Genomic DNA, 22,425 nt, shown 5'->3' with positions numbered 1-22,425 from the left:
GAGGATGCTGGGGACTCCGTAAGGACCATGGGGATAGACGGGCTCCGCAGGAGACATGGGCACTAAGAAAGAACTTTAGGTATGGGTGTGCACTGGCTCCTCCCTCTATGCCCCTCCTCCAGACCTCAGTTAGAGAAACTGTGCCCAGAGGAGACAGACAGTACGAGGAAAGGAATTTAGTTAATCTAAGGGCAAGATTCATACCAGCCCACACCATCCACACCGTATAACTTGGGATATACCAACCAGTTAACAGTATGAAACAACACAGCATCAGTCCGAGACTGAGGAAAACTGTAACATAACCCTTATGTAAGCAAAAACTATATACAAGCCTTGCAGAAGTAGTCCGCACTTGGGACAGGCGCCCAGCATACTCTACGGACTAGGAGAAAAAGATTTACCGGTAGGTTTAAAATCTTTTTTTCTCTTACGTCCTAGAGAATGCTGGGGACTCCGTAAGGACCATGGGGATTATAACAAAGCTCCCAAACGGGCGGGAGAGTGCGGATGACTCCGCAGCACCGATTGTGCAAACATGAGGTCCTCCTCAGCCAGTGTATCAAACTTGTAGAATTTTGCAAGTGTTTGAACCCGACCAAGTAGCAGCTCGACACAGCTGTAGTGCCGAGACCCCTCGGGCAGCCGCCCAAGAGGAGCCCACCTTCCTAGTGGAATGGTCCTTTATTGATTTTGGTAACGGCAATCCAGCCGTAGAATGAGCCTCCTGAATCGTGTTACAGATCCAGCGAGCAATAGTCTGCTTGGAAGCAGAAGCGCCAACCTTGTCGGCTGCATACAGGATAAACAGTGCTTCTGTTTTCCTGACCCTAGCCGTTCTGGCCACGTAAATTTTCAAAGCCCTGACCACATCAAGGGACTCGGAATCCTCAAAGTCTCGCGTAGCCACAGGCACCACAATAGGTTGGTTCATATGAAAAGACGAAACCACCTTTGGCAAGAATTGAGGACGGGTCCGCAATTCCGCTCTATCCATATGGAAAACTAAATAGGGGCTTTTATGAGGCAAAGCCGCCAACTCCGACACTCGCCTAGCCGAAGCCAAGGCTAACAACATGACCATTTTCCAAGTGAGATATTTTAACTCCACCGTTTTAAGTGGTTCAAACCAGTGTGACTTAAGGAAACTCAACACCACGTTCAGGTCCCAAGGTGCCACTGGAGGTACAAAAGGAGGCTGAATATGCAGCACACCCTTCACAAAAGTCTGTACTTCTGGGAGAGAAGCCAATTCCTTCTGCTCCTTGTGCCACCTTGGCGGTTTACATGAGCCACTGCAGTGATGTTGTCTGACTGAATCAGAACCGGTAGGCCGCGAAGCAAAGTCTCCACTTGACGAAGGGCGTTGTATATGGCCCTCAGCTCCAGGACGTTGATGTGAAGACAAGTCTCCTGGCTCGACCAAAGACCTTGGAAGTTTCTTCCCTGTGTGACTGCTCCCCAACCTCGGAGGCTCGCGTCCGTTGTTACCAGAATCCAGTCCTGAATGGCGAACCTGCGACCCTCTAGAAAGTGAGCCCTCTGTAGCCACCACAGGAGAGACACCCTTGCCCTGGGGGACAGGGTGATCAACTGATGAATTTGTAGATGTGACCCGGACCACTTGTCCAGTAGGTCCCATTGGAAGGTCCTCGCATGGAACCTGCCGAAGGGAATGGCCTCGTAAGATGCCACTATCTTTCCCAGGACTCGAGTGCAGTGATGCACTGACACCTGTTTTGGCTTCAATAGGTCCCAGACCAGAGTCATGAGTTCCTGGGCCTTTTCTATCGGAAGATAAACCCTTTTCTGGTCCGTATCCAGAATCATGCCTAAGGCGGCCAAACGAGTCGTAGGAACTAACTGTGACTTCGGGATATTGAGAATCCAGCCGTGTTGTTGTAACACCTTCAGTGACACGCTGTTCAACAACTGCTCTCGTGATCTCGCTTTTATGAGGAGATCGTCCAAGTACGGGATAATTGTGACACCCTGCTTGCGCAGGAGCACCATCATTTCCGTCATTACCTTGGTGAAAATCTTCGGTGCCGTAGAAATTCCAAACGGCAACGTCTGAAATTGGTAATGACAATCCTGTACCGCAAATCTCAGGTACGCCTGATGAGGTGGATATATGGGAACATGAAGGTATGCATCCTTTATGTCCAGGAATACCATAAAATCCCCCCCCTTCTAGGCTGGCGATGACCGCTCTGAGCGATTCCATCTTGAACTTGAACCTTTTCAAGTATAGGTTCAAGGATTTTAAATTTAAAATGGGTCTGACCGAACCGTCCGGTTTCGGGACTACAAATAGGGTTGAGTAATAGGCCCCTCCTTTGTTGAAGCAGGGGAACTTTGACCACCACCTATTAAAGACACAATTTGTGAATTGCATTTAAAACTATCTCCCTTTCTGGGGAAGAAGCTGGTAGGGACGATTTGAAAAAAACGGCGAGGAGGCACCTCTTCGAATTCCAGCTTGTAACCCTGGGAAACAATTTCTATTGCCCAGGGATCCACCTGTGAGTGAACCCAGATGTGGCTGAAAAGTCGAAGACGTGCCCCCACTGGGGCGGACTCCCTGAGCGGAGCCCCAGCGTCATGCGGTGGATTTTGTAGAGGCCAGGGAGGACTTCTGCTCCTGGGAACTAGCTGTGGTTGGCAGCTTTTTTCCTCTGCCCTTACCTCTGGCAAGAAAGGACGATCCTCGTACTCTCTTGTTCTTATTTGACTGAAAGGACTGCATTTGATAATGTGGCGCTTTCTTAGGCTGTGAGGGAATATAAGGAAAAAATTTGATTTACCTGCCGTAGCTTTGGAGACCAGGTCAGAGAGACCTTACCCAAACAATTCCTCACCCTTGTAAGGTAAAACCTCCATATGCCTTTTTGAGTCGGAATCACCTGTCCATTGCCGGGTCCATAGGACTCGTCTAGCAGAAATCGACATAGCGACTCTAGAACCCAGTAGGCCAATGTCTCTTTGAGCATCCCTCATATATAAGACAGCATCTTTAATATGACCCAGGGTCAATAAAATGGTATCCTTATCCAGGGTATCCAACTCCCCCGATAAGGTATCTGTCAACGCTGCTACAGCGCTACAAACCCAATCCGACGCCATCGCCGGTCTGAGTAAGGTACCAGAGTGTGTGTAAATGGACTTTAAGGTAGCCTCCTGCTTGCGATCAGCAGGATCCCTGAGGGTAGCCGTATCTTGGGATGGCAGTGCTACCTTTTTGGATAAGCGTGTCAACACTTTGTCCACCCTTGGGGAGGATTCCCACCGTATCCTGTCCTTAGCCGGGAAAAGATACACCATAAGAATCCTTTTGGGAATCTGCAGTTTCTTGTTTGGAGATTCCCACGCCTTTTCAACTAACTCGTTCAGCTCATGAGAAGGGGTAAAAGGTTTCCTCAGGTTTCTTTTCCTTATACATGTGTACCCTCGTGTCAGGGACAGGGGGTTCCTCTGTGATATGCAAAACATCCTTTATTGCAATAATCATATATTGAATACTTTTAGCCAATTTTGGCTGTAACTTTGCATCATCGTAGTCGACACTGGAGTCAGAATCCGTGTCGGTATTAGTGTCTACTATCTGGGATAGTGGGCGCTTTTGAGACCCCGGGGGTCCCTGCGACATAGGGGCAGGCAGGGCCCGACTCTCTGCATAATTCGTGGACTCAGCTTTGTCCAACCTTTTGTGCAATAAATTCACATTAGCACTTAAAACATTCCACATATCCACCCAGTCAGGTGTCTGTGTTGCCGACGGACACACCACATTCATTTGCTCCACCTCCTCGCTAGGAAAGCCTTCTACCTCAGACATGCCGACACACGCGTACCGACACACCACACACTCAGGGAAACCTCTTATCTGAAGACAGTTCCCCCACAAGGCCCTTTGGAGAGACAGCGAGAGTATGCCAGCACACACACAGCACTAATGACCCAGGAAAAAACACACTATATGTTTACCCAGGTAGCGCTGTAATTATCTATTTGCGCCAAATTATGTGCCCCCCCCCCTTTTTTTTTAAACCCTCTTTCACCGTGAATGCAGGGGAGAGTCCGGGGAGCTTCCTCTCAGCGGTGTGCTGTGGAGAAAATGGCGCTGGTGAGTGCTGAGGAAAAAGCTCCGCCCCCTCAGCGGCGGGCTTCGGTCCCGCTGAAAAATTCAAAAACTGGCGGGGGATCTCTTTTATATACAGTGCCCAGCCTGTATATATGCTTATTGCCAGATTCGGAGGTCCCTATTGCTGCCCAGGGCGCCCCCCCCTGCGCCCTGCACCCTTACAGTGACTGCTGTGTGTTTGCTGTGTGGGAGCAATGGCGCACAGCGTTACCTCTGTGAAGATCTGAAGTCTTCTGCCGCCTCTGAAGTCTTCTTTCTTCACATACTCACCCGGCTTCTATCTTCCGGCTATGCGAGGAGGACGGCGGCGCGGCTCTGGGACGAACGGCGAGGGTGAGACCTGCGTTCCATTCCCTCTGGAGCTAATGGTGTCCAGTAGCCTAAGAAACAGAGCCTAACATTAAAGTAGGTCTGTTTCTCTCCCCTCAGTCCCTCGATGCAGGGAGTCTGTTGCCAGCAGGCTCCCTGAAAATAAAAAACCTAACCAAAATACTTTCTTTCCAGGAAACTCAGGAGAGCTCCCTGTAATGCACCCAGTCTCCTCTGGGCACAGTAATCAACTGAGGTCTGGAGGAGGGGCATAGAGGGAGGAGCCAGTGCACACCCATACCTAAAATTCTTTCTTAGTGCCCATGTCTCCTGCGGAGCCCGTCTATCCCCATGGTCCTTACGGAGTCCCCAGCATGCTCTAGGACGTAAGAGAAAATTAATTTCCAAGTTTATTCAGACAGTTTGCAGGAGAACTTAAGGCCATCTGTCCACCAATTGAAGCTCAAGAGAAGATGGGTGATGCAACAGGACAAGGACCCAAAGCACAGTAGATCAACAGAATGGCTTCACCAGAAGAAAATACGCCTTCTGGTGTGGCCCAGTCAGAGTCCTGACCTCAACCCGATTGAGATATTGTGGCATGACCTCAAGAGAGCGATTCACACTAGACAACCCAAAAATATTGCTGAACTGAAACAGTTTTGTAAAGAGGAATGGTCCAAAATTCCCCGACTGTTGTGCAGGTCTGTAATGCAACTATAGGAAACGTTTGGTTGAGGTTATTGCTGCCAACAGAGGGTCAACCAGTTATTAAATCCAAGGGTTCACATACTTTATCCACCCTGCACTGTGAATGTTTACATGGTGTGTTCAATAAAAACATGAGAACATATAATTGTTTGTGTGTTATTAGTTTCAGCAGACTGTTTGTCTATTGTTGTGATTTAGCTGAAGATCAGAACACATTTTATGACCAATGTATGCACAAATCCAGGAAATTCCAAAGGGTTCACATACTTTTTCTTGTAACTGTAAGAAATGGTTAATAAATAAATAAATAAATAAAGAGGGGATTCTGTAAAAGACTAACCATGTATGATCAAGAGACATTCAGCGGGAGTTTGGTATAAAACAGATTTTTATTTCTCACCTGGGTAGTCCTTCCTTAAGTTAGGGAAATTTTTATTTGCGTAGAGGACAGGTGAAATTGTAGAGAGCTCCCCTAACTCTTCATCTTTTTCCCAGCGTTGTAAGCTGCGTTGGTTGTAAGAAAGGCCATCGGTTTCTCCCTCTGTAGTTGGTGTAGTAGGTGTAGACGCTGTAGTCCAAGAGCCATCAGTATCACATTGATCAGGACTGAACAAACCAATCCGGTCCCTGTACAAAGAGAAAACAGACCTGAAGTAAAATTTTGTCCAAAAATACTTTACTTAATTATTTCACAAGACAGAATAGAAGCAGTAAAAACAAAACAAATGGTATATTAGCCTTCAATTCCACATTCAACAAGCTAGATCTTACTGTAAACCACAATGACCTCCTACAACAAAGATCCTGTGCCCACAGCACAGCCAGGTATCAATCACTGGACTAATAAAAGAAATGTAATATAATCTGTATTGTAAAGTTATCGCTTACTAAATCTCTGCAGCATAGTCCTTATTACAGTGTTTACAATAGGCTTAGGGGGGGAGGGGGGTTCAATTAGCTCTGATCATTTTGGAGCTATTGAATTCACCCCCTGCATTTTCGCCCCCATTTTTAAGGCATTTTTGTCTATGCCTTTTCACTTTTTTCAGCGAAAGGACTGGCAAAAAATGTCGCAAAAATCAGCGCACATTTTTGCTGGCACAGATGCGGAAACATGTGGATTCGCCAATCCACGTTTTTCGCTACTGCTGAATCTTTTGCTTCTGCGAAAAAACTGCTCTGCCATTGAATACGGCAAATCCAGCTTTTTCACCTAGGTGAAAAAAACGCCCCTATTTGAATACACCCCTTAGTAGAAAGCAGGTTTGGACACTTGTACAATTCAAGATTAAATCATAACAAACATTGTGTCAGAAAGTCAAATGAACATACCTGGTGTCTAAGAATCCAGGCTGTGAATAGGGCTCCAGCTGAAGGTTAGAAGCAAGGGAAACACCTGAGAATACAAGAGTCTATTAAGTACTACTATGATACACACGGGTAGACATTGTTATTGGTCAAGGCTGTGTGCGAGCATTCACAGTCCTCAAACCCATCAATGTACGCCCTCAGACAGCTTGGAAGTCTGAGGGTATACAAGATGCTTGTACCATGCCCAGCTCAGTGAAGTACCAAGCAAAGCAGTGGTCATAAGTTAATAGCAACAGCTACAACTGGACAGTATGGGAACAGATTGTTCTACTGTCCCAGTGTCCCCCTTGGATGAAAGTAAAAGGAATAAATACAAGTGTCACTGCTTATTTGTTACTTGTGTGCGTGCTCTGTGCTCGTCTGCTAAAAATCAATACATGTTATTTTTAAACTTAAGGTAAATCCTTTTCTCTAAAGTCACTTTAATACTTAAAATATGGAAGCAGTCCTAGCTCATTACATCCCCATATTCCTACCAATCCCCATGGAACTGAAGCACACAAAGAAATAGCAGCCCTGAAAACATTTGTTTTAAAGTTTAGAAAACTTCCTAGGAAAATGAAGGCCTACAAAAAAGGGGACCAAGTATTCCAACACAATAATTTCAACGGTCAGTCCCAGTGAAGTGGTGCAACATAGGTTGCGCTTGACTATTTAAATATCACCTTTTTGTCAGTTGTATCCCACTCGCTTCCTTGGTGCACAGTGATTCTCATGTTTGTAGATGTTTACGCAATGCAAATCTCTCAGGACTGGGAGATGGTAGAGTCTTGGGACAAAAACCAATGATGGCTTATCTCACTTTTTAATGATTGAAAAAGGCGCTCAATCAAAACAAATACTTGTGCAATTGACTTTTTAGGGTGTTACTATCTCCTCTTGGAAAATTTCAGGTTTCACTTTTTCGTAGGAGGTACCGGAGGAGCTAGCCACAGGGTTAGAATTTTTTTAAAGTGCCAGCTCCCAATTACTGCCTACTATTCCCCATTGTAACTACGCTCCAGTGGCCCCTAGTGGATGAAGGAGAAATATACACTAAAAATTTGTGGCAAAAAAAAAAAAAAAAAGCTGAACCGCACGATTACTAGGTCTGTCAGGTACTAAAGAAGTCCAATTGGAGAACTGTCAGTAGATGGCACTAAAACAGAGCTTCCTCAGCCCTCAGAGGCAGATTTATTAAGCCTGGTGAAGTGATAAAGTGGAAGGTGATAACGAACCAGCCAGTCAGCTCCTGTCATTTTTTTCAAACCCAGCTTGTAACATGGAAGTTAGGAGCTGATTGGCTGGTGCGTTATCACCTTCCACTTTATCACTTCACCAGGCTTAATAAATCTGCCCCACAGTTAAAGGTGTTCACTGGAAAGGTAGATTCAAAAGAAACAGAGGGAAATGATAAAGACAAAATTAATACAATTTGCTGAAGCCAAGCCAAGCAAAAAACACCCTGTCCAACTGGTGATAACAGGGGTATAGAAGACACAGTAGTTTGTAGATCCTAGTCCTAATGAAGGGTCCATGGGGCTGACGGGAGCACAGAAAAAAAAAAAACAGCAAGTAACTGTGCACCTTGGTAAAACCATAAGATTTAGATTTGAGTATGGACACGCCTCTCTTACACCTAAATTGCAATGTAAAAATAAAGCTGTGTAGCATGTGTAGGCTACATACAAAAGCATGTATTTACCCTGCATGAAAAAAAAATTATTTGCACCCCTTGAAATGCAATCTGGTTTGTCCTGTTGCAAAAAGTTTTTTTTTTTTTTTGTTTTTTTTTTTGCAGACTCAGAATCCGCCCCTATTGGGTGGCATTAAGTAGCAGCTGGCTGGGGGCATCTTCTCTGACCAGCAGCTGGTCACATTTTTAAAGACACAGATCACGTCTACAGCCTGTCTGCCCTCTCTGCAATGTTCCCACTATCCAAACTGCACACTGCCTCTTAAACACTGGGAAGGGGTCTCTGCTACTGTGCCTATCACAGTAACGTAAGTGCAGCACAGACCCCTGGGGCAGAATAGTGCCAGGAGGAGAATCCGTGAAATCAATCCCGGGGAGGACACTGGTGCCCCTCAGCTGTACGAATGAGAAAACTTGGTTATAACAAAGAAACACAATTTCCACTTCAACCAACTCTAGATATTTAAGTCTACCTAAAAACTCCATGTAAAGGAATGTGGCTTAGTATATCCTAAATTACAGTGCATGGTACATCATATCACCCAGCTATACTTCAAATGTTGTCGACCATCACTTCCTATAAAAAGTCTTAGTTTTATGACAACTTCTCCACATAACTTATCTCTAAGAAGCTTTAAATGCATTCAAGAAATTGCCTTTTCCAAAATGGGCTGTAAACCTAGCAAATGGCAGGATTAGTAAATTCCTGAAAACACAGATTCGGCATACCTTGTACAAAGGGTCTCTGACTCTGGGTCACTGACCCCGTTGCTGTGGGGCCCTCAATTCTGCCAGTGGAGCTACCAACAGGTTGTTCATTGGTACCAAGCACATCCTTCAGCAGCTCTTGGATATCTGTACTCTCCATCTTGGGCATCTCTGCAGTTCAGAAATGACAAACATGGCAGTACAGTGAGAACGAACAAAGGTTCTATTAAGCAATAAACTAACACAGAGCAAAGGCGGAAAGCAAGTGATTTACACTGAAACCATTACAAAAATTAAGAAGGGAACGTAAAAAGTTGCACATGGATGTCGTGACCACAGAGTTGGGTGCGGAAAAAGGAAAAACACAAAACAGCAAAAACATACATATAATCCATCATCACATAGAACTGCACAGGGGTAATTGTTGCAGACCAATGTTTATCAAGGCATTTAATGTTCCTCCAACAGCTAAGAAGGGGCAAGCTGTAATGTAATACGGACAACAATTATTAAAATGGTTCGAATTTATTTTAAAACTTACACAGCTTTTTTTTTTTTTTTTTTTAAAGGGAAGTTTGTTATTTATATGGGCCCTCATTCCGAGTTGTTCGCTCGATAGCTACTTTTAGCAGAAATGCAAACACAAAGCCGCCGCCCTCTGGGAGTGTATCTTAGCATAGCAGAATTGCTAATGAAAGCAATTTCCTTGCAGTTTGAGTAGCTCCAGACCTACTCCTAGATTGCGATCACCTCAGTCCGTTTAGTTCCTGGTTTGACGTCACAAACACGCCCAGCGTCCGACCAGCCACTCCTCCGTTTTTACCTGGCACGCCCGCGTATTTTAGCACACTCCCTGAAAACGGCCAGTTTCCGCCCAGAAACATCCACTTCCTGTCAATCAGCAGAGCGATTGAAAAGCTTTGTTCGCCTGTGAGTAAAATAGCATAGTTTTGTGTAAATTTGCTTAGCGCGTGCGCCTTGAGATGCATACGCATGCGCAGAACTGCCAGATTTTAGCCTATTAGCAATTCTGCTAAAATTAGCAGCCAGCGAACAACTCGGAATGAGGGCCATGGTTTATTGCTAATGTTGTATTAAAAAACACTTCTATAAATGAAAGTTATTGTATGTAAAAGCAAAAAAAAAAAAAAAAATGAGATACTTGTGAGTTAGGACTAACAGTAGTGCTTAAAATACTTCGGTATGGTGTAACTAAAAGCAAACAAATGAGAAACCATTTAAAAATAAATAAAACGCTCTAAAACTTCCACACCCAGCAAGAGGGCCAAGGCAGCCCTACGTGTACATATTCACAGGCCGCTACATTTATCTGTGGTGAAGATAAAAAAAAAAAAAAAAAGATAAACGCAGCATTAAAAATAGGATTTTGGTACTTACCAGATAAATACTTTTCTTTGAAACAACAGGGGGCACTGGAGTACTCTTGGAATATGGACGAGGAGTTAGCAGGGATAGGCACATTTAAATATTTAAATTAGTAACCCTCCACCTCCTCCATACTCCCACGATGCCTCAGTGTTTTTTTACTGAGCCAAACAGGAGCAAAAGAGAGGATGAACAATGGAGACTTACATAAAACATTTAACATAATGTACAACTATAAAGTTGACAAATAACATTACAGACAACTAGAAAGTTGACACGACAATAGATAACAATCACCTTAACATTTCAACAAGTCGGTGAGAATGTGTTACCATAAGATTTACTGAACTTTCCACAAGCCAGGTGAATACTGCTCTGGGTGGGCGTCCAGTGCCCCTTGTGGATTCAAAGAAAAGGATTAATCTGGTATGAACCAAAATCTTATTTTCGTTTTCATCCACTAGGGGTCACTGGAGTACTCTTAGGACGTACCAAAGTTTCCCCCTTGGGCGGGAGAGCTGGTTATCACCTATAACACTAGACAGCCAAAGCTAGATGCTGATGCCGCAAACGTATCAAACTTGTAAAAGCGCACAAACGTGTGTACTGATGACCATGTAGCTGCAAGGCAAAGTTGTGTCGTAGAAGCTCCACGATCTGCTGCCCATGATGTTCCCACAGAACGCGTGGAATGTGCTAAAACAGATGCAGGCAGATGTACACTAGCATGAAAGTAAGCTTGACGAATGGTCAGTTTAATCCATCTAGCCAAGGTCTGTTTGGAAGCTGGCCAACCAATCTTGACTGCATCAGAGAACAAACAATGTATCAATTTTACGTACTGTTGATGTTCGGGCTACATAAACGCAAAGTGCGCGTACCACATTTAAAGTAGCTGGAGTTCCTGAACCTTCTGAAAAAACAGGAACTACGATTGATTGATTGATTGATTGTGAAAAGAAGATACTACCTTTGGTAGAAAAGCGGGATTCGTCCGAAGTTCCACTCGGTCATCATGAAACACCAGATACGGTGGCTTGCATGACAAGGCAGCCAATTCTGAAACACGCCTTGCCGAATCTAAGCCTAGGAGAAATGCTGTTTTCCAAGTTAGAAACTTAACATCCACGTGTTGCAAGGGTTCAAAAACTGAAGACTGCAGAAAAACTAAAACTAAATTCAAGTCCCATGGAGCTGTAGGTGGTATAAACGGAGGTTGAACTCTAAGGACACCTTGCAGGAATGTGTGAACTGTTAGCAAAAGAGCCAAACGCCTTTGAAAGAAAATTGACAAGGCAGAGACCTGCACCTTTACTGTAGCTAAACGCAGTCCTCCATCTAACCCAGTCTGTCAAAACAGCAAAAGACGGGATAACTTGAAAGATGATGTACAGTAGGAAACATCCGCGCTTCACACCAACCTATATACTGTAAGTTCGTCAAATCCTGTGATAATGAGCTGCTATAACTGGCTTCCTAGCACGTAACATGGTTGGTATAACAGACTCTAGAATGCCTTCTAGTCTTAAGAGAGCGGTTTCAACAGCCACCCCGTCAAACGCAGCCGCGCTAAATCGGGGTAAAGGAACGGACCCTGTTGTAGTAGGGATGGACGTAGCGGAAGCAGCTATGGGTCGTCTGCAAGTAGACTGCGGAGATCCGAGAACCACGCTCCCAGAGGCCAATGAGGCGCCACTAGTATGACGATCGTGGATTCTCTTTTGATCCGCTTTAGCAACCGAGGAAGCAGTGGAAATGGTGGAGAAAGATACACGAGGCTGTAGGGCCACGCTATTGTGAGAGCATCCACTACCACTGCCTTTGGATCTCTTGTTCTGGACACATACTGGGGTGTTTGATGATTTTGGCGAGATGCCATTAGATCCACCTGTGGGTAACCCCACCGGTGGACCAACATCTGAAACACCTCTGGATTTAAAGCCCATTCTCCTGGATGAAAATCCCGATGCCTGAGATAATCTGCTTCCCAGTTGTCCACTCCTGGAATGAACACTGCCGACAATATCACTTGGTGACGCTCGGCCCAATTCAGGATTCGAGCAACTTCTCGCATGGCCATGCGATTTCGAGTCCCTCCTTGTTTGTTGATGTATGCAACTGCCGTCGCGTTGTCTGACTGAACCTGAACAGTCTGAGACTGGAGCATGTGAACTGCCTGTCACAGCGTGTTGTAAATTGCCCAGAGTTCCAGGACATTTATTGACCGTAATCTTTCTCTGACCATAGACCCTGAAACAGACAATGCAGGACCACTACTCCCCAACCTAAGAGACTTGCGTCCGTCGTCAAAATTATTAAATTCCAGACTCCAAACTTTTTCTGGCGGTGAGACTGTGTATGTGGAGCCACCAGAGTAGTGATAACTCTGGCCCTTGGATACAACCGCACCATCTGACGAATTTGTAGATGAGAGCCTAACCACTGTGCGAGAAGATCCAGTTGAAAAGGACGTGAGTAAAATCGTACGAACTGGAGTGCTTCGAAAGACACCACCATCTTACCTAATAGTCGAATGCACAAGTGCACCGAGACTGTCCGTGGTTTGAGCACTAACTGTACCAGATGACGAATACTTTGTGCTTTCTGTTTTGGTAGATAAATTCGTTGATCCACCGTATCCAGAATCAGTCCTAGAAATGTAATTCTTTGACACGGGACAAGACTTCATTTTTTGAATGTTGACAATCTAACCGTGCTGAACTAGTAGATTGTATGTCAGTAAGGCATTTTGAAGGAGTATGTGTCGAGACTGAGCCTTGATGAGAAGGTTGTCCAAGTACGGAACCATTATCACTACGAGGGATCTGAGATGAGCTATCATCACAGACATCACCTTTGTGATTACCCGAGGTGCTGATGAGAGGCCAAACAGTAGTGCCTGATATTGATAATGGTTTTGTTGTACTGCAAACCTTAAGTACGCCTGATGCGGTGGCCAAATTGGAATGTGTAAGTACGCATCCTTGAGATCCAGCAAAATCATTAATTCCTGTGGTTCTATACCTGCAATCACTGATCGCAGGGATTCCATCTTGAATCTCTAGTAAGTGACGTACTGACTGAACCCCTTTAGGTTCAATATTGGTCTGACCAAGCCGTCCGGCTTAGGTACTACAAAAAGATTGGAATAAAACCCTTGACCTTGTTGGTGTACTGGTACCTGAACCAAAACTGCTGAATCTACGAGAGACTGAATAGCGGTCTGCAGAACTGCCCTCTTGTCTGCTGACAGAGGCAGACCTGTCTTGAAAAACCACATCGGTGGTAGACAATTGAACTCTGTTTTGTAACCTTTGAACACTAAATTTGGATGCACCCATTTGTGGATGTCTGAAACCACACCAAGTGAAATGTTTGAAGGCGTGCTCCCACAACTGAAAATCCGAGATGGGCTGGAAGCCCGTCATACCACTGGCTTGTCAGCGGCCTTTGTCTCCTGACGACGGTTAGTGGTTTGTTGAGAACCACGTCCTCTACCACGTCTACTCTATATGGTTGTTCCTCGAGCACAGCCTCAAAAGGACTGAGGTCTAAAAGATTTGAACGCTGGTACAGCATATTTTCTTTTACTGTGTACAAAGGGAAAAAAGGTGCAGGTACACTATCTCACACTAGCTCAACCTGTAATAACCAGCGGCATTTAGCATAATCCTGGCCAGGGCTATGAGCTTACCTACCGCGCCAAGGTATCCTCTCATTGGGTAAGTCCCTAACACTAACTACAGGGGTTCAGGTCCAGGGGGGCAGGACACCCCAAAGCCACCCAGCCAGACAACCCCAGGGCACCGCATGAGTGATACAAATAAAGGGTTAAATAGGTAGGAGCAGCTACTGCTGCATGTGTGAGTGATGTGAGGAGTGAAAGAAAATGATGTGAAAGTGTTACACATATATATATGTATGTGTGTTACACACACACACATACATATACATATATATATATATATATATATATATATAAATACATACACATACATATATATATATATATATATATATATATATATAAATACATACACACACATATATATATATATATATATAAATAAAACAAACTATAAGTGCCATAGTGTATTGAAATAAATGTTATCTATTTAAAATCAGTGAGGGGTAGGTGGGGCAGGGTGCTATACTAGCCTGAAGGAGCCTCATGCCTTCAGATATATGTATAAATACATAGAATCAGTTACAAAGGGAAGGGGCCCTAGTTTGCACACCATAATTACGTAATGAGGTGCTACTCTGCAGAGTATCACCTCATTACTTAATTATGGTGTGCAAACTAGGGCACCCTTCCCTTTGTATTTTCTTTAAGGAACTGGTGCGGGCAACGGTAGGAAAACAGACTTTCCCCCAGTAGCTTGAGAAATCCATTTGTTCAACTCAGGACCAAATAACGTATTACCTGTATAAGGCAACGCTTCTAGTCCTCATTTTGACTCAGCCTCTGCCTGCCAAGAACGCAACCAAAGAGCCATTTGGACTGCAATTAGTGAAGATGAAAGCCTAGAACTAACCTGCCCGACGTCCATAGAAGCCATACCTGAATACTCAGCCGATTCACAAATGTGATCAAGACATTCAAGCTGGTCTGTGGAAAGATCCTGTTGTAGGCCTATCTTGAGCTGTTTTGCCCATGCAACTACAGCCTTGTTAACCCAAACTCCAACTAGAGCAGATCTAAGCAACACCCCTACTGCTGTGTACATTGACTTTAGCAAAGCTTCTAGCTTAAGCTCTGACAGGTCTTTAAACGTTGTTGCAGCTGGGACAGGAAGTTAACTTCTTTGAAAGTTTTGAAACTGAGGAATCCACTGGTGGTGGATTTTACCATTTAGCTGGTAGTTTGACAGAAACCGCCTAGGCATAGAAAACAGTTTATCTGGATTTTTCCATGCTTCCGTTAACTGCTTATTAAGAGAATCTGAATAAAGGAAACCAAAAAGTTGCCCTCTGTTTTTTAGCAAATAAAACTTCATCATTTGATAGAGGCTCCTCAGTCTCGGTAAAATTTAGTACCTGGCATACCTCCTTAATGAGATTATCAATGCCCGGGCTATCATTGACGTCACTGGTCCAATTCACCTTCCTCTTGTTCTTCCAGAGATATAAGGTCTGGCATTGAATCGTCAGAATGCAACACAGCTGAAGCCGGTAAATTATGAGACAAACGATGACTACTTTTAGGAATTACCTGGACTTTTGTAAACTCTGCAAAGTTCTTGACATTAACGGCATTAACCTAGAATCAGACCTAGCTGCCTTATGATCTTTTCGCGCAGCAGCCAACTCTGACTTTAACTCAGTCATCACACCTGCCATCATCGCCCAAGGAGGATCAGGGTAGAGGTCCGTATTTGGAATCGTATTTGCAAGACACACTGTGCAAGTGGAAGTTCCATCAGGTAACACTCTCTCACAGACAACGCAGACAAGCTGCTTCTTTGATTTTGCATTAGTTTTACTCATCATGCACACAGACAAACAGTGAAAGTCCCAGTACAAAAATGTAACTAAAGAGTGTATAAGCCAGAAGTGCACTGCACCTGGTACACACAAAATTCTGATGAATATGTGCTTCATTGAAATTCCTACTAACACCCCTGCACCCTACAGTGTCTGAGTATTGTAGGACCGACACCAAATTCTAGTAGGAAGAACCAGGAAGTTGTGTTAAAATGGCGTCCAGCCATGTGCCCTCCATGTGAGGCACAAAAAAACACTGAGGCATTGTGGGAGTATGGAGGAGTTGGAGGGTTACTAATTTAAATATTTAAATGTGCCTATCCCTGCTAATGCCCCGTCCATATCCCAAGAGTACTCCAGTGACCCCTAGTGGATGAAAAAGAAAGAACATATCCACATATCACTATGAAGTCACATATCCACATATCACTATGAAGTCAGACACATCGGTGACCATTGTAGTGATCCGCATATCACTATGAAGTCAGACACATCAGTGTCTTGAAATCCCAGATGGACCATGGATGTATTATTAGTCCATATAATGTTTGAAGGCAAAGAATGGTATGTGTGTGGGGTTTGTATGTCCCTACGTATTTGCGTGGGTTCCCTCTGCTTTTCTCCCACACGCGAAATAAAGAAAACATCTTACTGATAGGTTAATTGGCTTCTGACAACAAATAGAATAAGCTCTAGTGTGTATGTGTGTCCACGAGATAGGAATAGACTGCAAGGTCCACTAGGGCAGAGTCTGGTGTGGATGACTGAAGCATTTCCTGTAAAGCACAATGGAACATATGTGCTATATAAGGGCCCGACAACTCCCAGGGGCCAGGTAGCCATGGCCCCTAGATTTTGCTGCCTGACTACCAGATTTTGGAGGGAGGAAGCAGTTCCTCTTCAGCCCCATTTTTAGAGGCGTGCCTGTATTGCGGCAGCCATATCTTGTACAGTGCCTGTGCTGACTGCTGTGCCTTCTGTCCCTGATCCTGCTCTGTCTGCTGTCTCCAAACTCCGGCTGCATGGAGATCTCCAGAAAGAGGGTCTATGTGTGGCCAGGGATTGCAGCTTCGGAAGGGTAGTGATGTGGCCACAGTGTAGGAAGGATTGTTTGCCTGGAGGTACCCCCTTATTTGTGTGGTCGTGGGGGTTAGTTGCCCATTGGGGTTAGCTGCTCATTAATGTGGTGGCAGGGGGCTTGGGGGGGGGGGGGGGGATTAAGGGGGTTGCTGTTTGCCTGTCGGTTAACTGCATAGCAGCATAGCAGTGTTGATGCGGGGTGCTGGTGTGCCAGGGGGAATCCCCTTGGTTGGTGTGGCTGTGCGGGTTGGTTTGCCTGTGGGAGGGGGAGGAAGCAGCTCAGTAATATGGCTTCGGGGCAAGGGCGAATTTTCCGTTAGTGTTTTTTGTTTTGTTTTTTGGGAGCGAGGAGTTTGTTATTTTTTTTATTTAATTTTTTTTTTTTTTTTTGGGGGGGGGGGGGGGTTGTCGGTTGGCTGGCTCCTGCACTTTCATCCTGGCTCCTTGATTTTAGAAAAAATTGTCAAGCCCTGTGCTATATAAATAACTTCAGAAATAGAATAAGTGATATGTTCATAGAGACCTAATCACTGTGAGGCCCTGGAGAACTTGTGACACACCATGAGCATCTACCCTCCATTTACTCTATAACAAAATCTATCACAAAAGGAAAAGGACAACAGATTGGGTCACTTAAGTGTTCACCGCATTAATCACTGAATATAAAAGTTAAAAAATCCTTTATTGGCTTTGTTTACGTTCCTCATATTTATATCCTTAAAACTACTTAGGGGTTGAAGTATCAAGCAGTGATAAGAATGGAGAAGTGGACCAGTGGAGAGGATGCCCACAAAGCAAACAAATAAGCTTCTACCTATCATTTTATAGAATGTAGGTCTACATTAAAGCGGATTGGTTGCCATGGGAAACTTCTCCACTCTCCTCACTGCTTGATACAACCCTTACATTATTTAATATGTACTTGCCATTGTAGAGAAATACTGCTTCGTATGCAGTTTCTCATTACACAAAGAGGGTATTTATCAAAGCTCGGGGAGAGATAAAGTAATAACCAATCAGTTTATACCATACATTGTATAGACAATGGGGGAATTGCATTACAGCAGCACTGATTGTGCTGCTATAGCTCTTCCTGCTTTGCCTTATTACAGAGGCGAAGCAGGAAGCTACACTGACTGTCTCTCACCCCTGGTCGGCTCCAGTGCGCATGCACACGATCTCGCTACTATTGCGAGATCTCACATGCAGCCCGGAGCCAGCAGCCACCAGCCACCACAGCCAGGGACAGCGCTGTCGAAATCGATAGCTGCAGGTGTCAGAACTGTCAGTATCACTGACAGTTCATACATTGCCCTGCACATCCGCATGCTATCTTGTTGAGAACATCGCCGATATAGACAATGTGCCCCTGTCATGTACCGCACACCAGCACGTTCATACATGGGGGAGAAGCAGCATCAGTGCACAAAACGTACGAGAGGATCATACATTTATACCAGTGTTTGAAAAATGAAAAGTTAGGAGCTGATTGGTTGGTACTCTCACAATATTATCTCCCCCTAAGCTTTGACAAAGCCCCCCCCCCCCCAAGTTTTTGTTTGTACACAACTTCAAACAACTTTCACAAATGACCAATGCACGGAAATGTACAGGAAAATTTCAGTTGTACCATCAGTAGCAAAAGAGCAATAAAACATTTACATGCATATTTGTGGCTGCTCTAGGACTCTAAAGCCGTAGTGTCCAAGTAGCCTAGTCAACTGCTTGCGGTTTAGAAAAAAAAGAGGTCATAGAATACAGTAGGTACAGTAGATTGTTTCGGGTATTTGGGGGCCAGAAAGAAAAAGGAGGATGGGAAAGGATGGACGGGCAGTCTTGTAGATCTGTAACCAGGGATAGTAGTTCAATAGTCCATAGAAAAAGTAACTTGTGTTTTAGATTTAATGGTCCGTTTCAATAAGCAGTGGTCGTAGGCATGTGTCTAAGATGATGGTAGTTTATCAGAGAAGAAGTCAGTAATTTAAGGTAAATGAAACAAAAGGTAGTCGTAAGGCAAAACACTGAAAAACGTCTGACCATACGTTTGTCATCAGAAATGAGAAACCAAGAAATACAACATAACTCCTGCGACAAACAATACAGCATGATTGGCTTTCGTGCCATTTCATGTGATAACAACCACCACACATAAACAAGGACGCATTGCTACATAGCAATGATCAATACATCATCACATTACAACATATGGGGGAAGGGAACAGTGCAGCAATGAAAGGGTTAAAGTTCTGATGCAGAGGACTAATCCACCACTGCATACCCAACACAGCACAAAAAAGGACGTTTAGGGGTAAGGGTGAGTGACCAACCCTCCGTGGAGATTTTATCCAGATCTGAGCCGAGGGCTCCCTCTGGCAGCGCCATTCTGTCTCCAGCAGCAGCGACATTGAGGACATCTGTCTCGGACGTATCCACTGCGGGGAGGGGAGGGCAGGTAAATAACTATGCCCATTTCTCAGGAATACAGGCAGTAGGAAAGGAAAGACACTAACCAAAACCCATGCACAAGAATCATGGCAGCAACTAACCACTTCATTTTGGCTTTCTACTCAGTAAAATCAGACCTTTATACATGCTGACAAAATTAATCAACAAACTCAAGGCATACAAAAATGTCAACAACCAATAGCCTGACAGCACATTAGCCACAGTTTATTCACTTTGCAACACTGTTCTGCTGTGAATTTAAATATATAAGTAATATATTATTTTGCTTAGTGATGGTTCAGTGTACACAAACTTTGTTTCATGTACTAAATTATTACAAATATTTTATACAATACCTTAAGGCTGTGTGTGTGTATAAGGTGTATATGAATCATAAATGCATTATATGCTTAAGACTTTTTGGTCCCATCCTCAAGATATCTCCTTATGGTATGCTGATTATTTCAAAATACAGAAATATCCACAATACTTCTGGTCCCAAGCATGTTGGCTATGGGTGGCTCAATCTCTAATGCTTTTTACCATGCCAGATGTCATTTTACATGTGCTCTTGCTGTGCACCCTTTCTAGCAAGCCCTGTTTTGTTTAGTAAAGCAAGAAAAAGTTGCTAGAGGTCCTTGTGACAGGTCTGATTTAAATGAAATTGCATAAGGGCAGAGATATATTATTTTTTGATATGGGATTTTCGGATATAGGGGAGACCACCTGTATTGAGTAAAACAAAGGGGAAACCATGCTAGAGAGCCTGGCAGGAGGTCTGCTCTAAATGCCTTTATTCTAATCTCACTTCTACCGGGTGACAGTAGGAAAGGGTTCTTTTATTTCTCAGCAGTGTAAGCATTCACAAAAGGGCAGTTGATTTAAACAATGAGCCATGACAAAAGTTTGTATGCTATACTCTTACTTCAAAGTGATAATACTTGACATTTTACTACAAGTACATATTTTTAAGGTGCAACAGTAAGAGGACATGTTAATTTCCAACCTGGATTTTCCGTTTTTGTTTCATTGCTGTCAGAGTCTTCATGAGGCAACTCTGAGCTAGAGGCGGCAATAGTCTCCGCTGGAAAAAAGAAAACAAAATATTGAAATTGCAAATAAGCCGTACTAAAGTCTTAATCTGATGATATGACACACTACACAACTTGTCACACAATAATGGCACCTACAACCACTCTGCACGACAATCATGTATGTACAATCATGTATGTATGAATTGTATGTACACACAATTCATTGGGCTAGATGCATCATCGCTTGGAAAGTGATAAAATGGAGAGTGAAAAAGTGCCAGCCAATCAGCTCCTAACTGCCATGTCAGAGGCTGTGTTTCAAAAATGGCAGGAGGTGATTGGCTGGTACTTTTTCACTCTCCATTTTATCACTTTCCAAGCGATGATGCATCTGGCCCATTGTCTGCTAAACTGTATGATCGCATCTTCCCATCTAATGTGCTGCACATCAGATGACAGAATGCGATGTATGATGCAGAAGTGTTTTCCAAATAGGATATATCGTGTCACTGTACGGCAGTGTGTACGCTGACATGGTATATCGTATCGCAGTCAGTAGATCTTCTGATATTTAAAGTATGTACGAAGCTTTACAGTCTAAGAAGAAAAGATATTACTTGTACAAAAGCAAGACAATCAAGAGAATACAAATACTTTATTTCATATATACTGTATTTAAAATACAGTAACTCAAATTAGACTGGTCACCTACACAATGGGTAAAATGATTCTGACAGCTGAACAAGTATGCAGCCTATCAATTTGTTAGAACTAGCACCATTATCTACTTGCTAGGCACTAACGTATGTGATACGACCGCAGCAAGGAGTGCGTTACCTGGCAAGGTTGTATTACATACATCCAGCAAACCCCGCTGTATCCTGTCCTGTTATGGACTTCCTCCTCCTGAGAATGGACTTCCTCCTGCAGCTCTCTAGAAGTTATACTGCGGTCAGTGACTGCCGAGATCACTCCCAGCATGTGCCGGAACTAAACAGCAAGAAGGGGGAACACCGTTCTGCCCTGGGCACAAATATGCTGATCTCTGCATATGCAGAGATCAGCTGCAGCGGGGGGGGGAGTGAGGATGATCTGCAAGAAGGTCAGGTGGAGGGGCCAAAACACACACATGAGCGTTGCTGCCCCATAAAAAGAGAAAAAATAATTGCTGGGGGGTGGGGGAGATATACTAATAGCTATATTTATAATTAAAAAAACAAAACAAAATACAGTGACATACTGTATGGGGAGGTGGGATACTTAACAGGGGACCATTGACAATGGGGGTAAAGTTGGAGGCTCTGCCTGAGATCTGTTGCGGGTGTTGATAATTCAGGGGATCTTTCTGATTGGAAGGGGGTGTGTGTATAAAATGACATTGTGGGCCCATGGACACAGGGTTGAAGGGGAGGGTTGCAATACTAACTAAAATTCTGTACAGTTGCCATTATGGAATAAAACTAAGGGGTCTATTTACTAAGCCTTGGACGAAGATAAAGTGGACGGAGATAAAGTACCAGCTCATGTCATTTTTCAAACCCAGCCTGTGACATGGCAGTTAGGAGCTGATTGGCTGGTACTTTATCTCCATCCAAGGCTTAGTAAATAGACCCCCAAAAGTAGTAATAAAAACTACTAGTGAAAGAGTTAAAAAGGAGTTTAAAAATGTAAGAATATTGATTAACTGATTTAATTAAAAAAAAAAGTCTTTGTATTGAAGCCTTTGAGTATCTGAGGAATTTTTTTTTTTAGCTTTGCAACTGCACAGAGCTAATTAAAAAAAAAAAAAAAAAATCTTAAAGTTGTTAGGCCATTAGGCTGAACGTTCTAGAGATAGATTGGGATTTCTATTGGTACATATTATCATATCCTGTGCTCACCCCAGATCGTTCTACGTCGCACACATGCCTCTCCAAGCTTCAGAGGATTGCCTACACTCACCTCACACAACCTTAAAAGTCGGGCTTGTGTCCCCAACACTTCACACAGATTATTGACTAAGGGGTCTATTCATGAAGCGTGGAGAAACGGACCAGTGGAGAAGTTGCCCTTTGCAACCAATCAGCATCTCCCAT

General features: G+C 43.9%; 1 protein-coding gene across 4 annotated transcripts in view; it reads right to left on the bottom strand.

Moving 5' to 3' along the window:
- The window catches only part of KMT2D (lysine methyltransferase 2D), a 381,440-nt gene that overhangs the window by 174,201 nt on the left and 184,814 nt on the right, over positions 1-22,425 (bottom strand). For 3 of the 4 annotated variants that reach the window (XM_063952696.1, XM_063952698.1, XM_063952697.1), the window contains exons 24-28: positions 20,323-20,400; positions 19,199-19,303; positions 8,940-9,089; positions 6,497-6,560; positions 5,565-5,791 (exon numbers count right to left, since the gene is read on the bottom strand). In XM_063952696.1, coding sequence (XP_063808766.1) covers positions 5,565-5,791; positions 6,497-6,560; positions 8,940-9,089; positions 19,199-19,303; positions 20,323-20,400 — 624 coding nt within the window. The remainder of the gene's footprint in view (positions 1-5,564; positions 5,792-6,496; positions 6,561-8,939; positions 9,090-19,198; positions 19,304-20,322; positions 20,401-22,425) is intronic. The other variant, XM_063952699.1, reaches the window with a different exon arrangement.

The sequence above is a fragment of the Pseudophryne corroboree genome, chromosome 2 (genome assembly GCF_028390025.1).
Source record: "Pseudophryne corroboree isolate aPseCor3 chromosome 2, aPseCor3.hap2, whole genome shotgun sequence".
Lineage (NCBI taxonomy): Eukaryota > Metazoa > Chordata > Amphibia > Anura > Myobatrachidae > Pseudophryne > Pseudophryne corroboree.
Note: the sequence above shows the minus strand (reverse complement) of the source record. Positions and strands in the feature narration are given on the sequence as shown.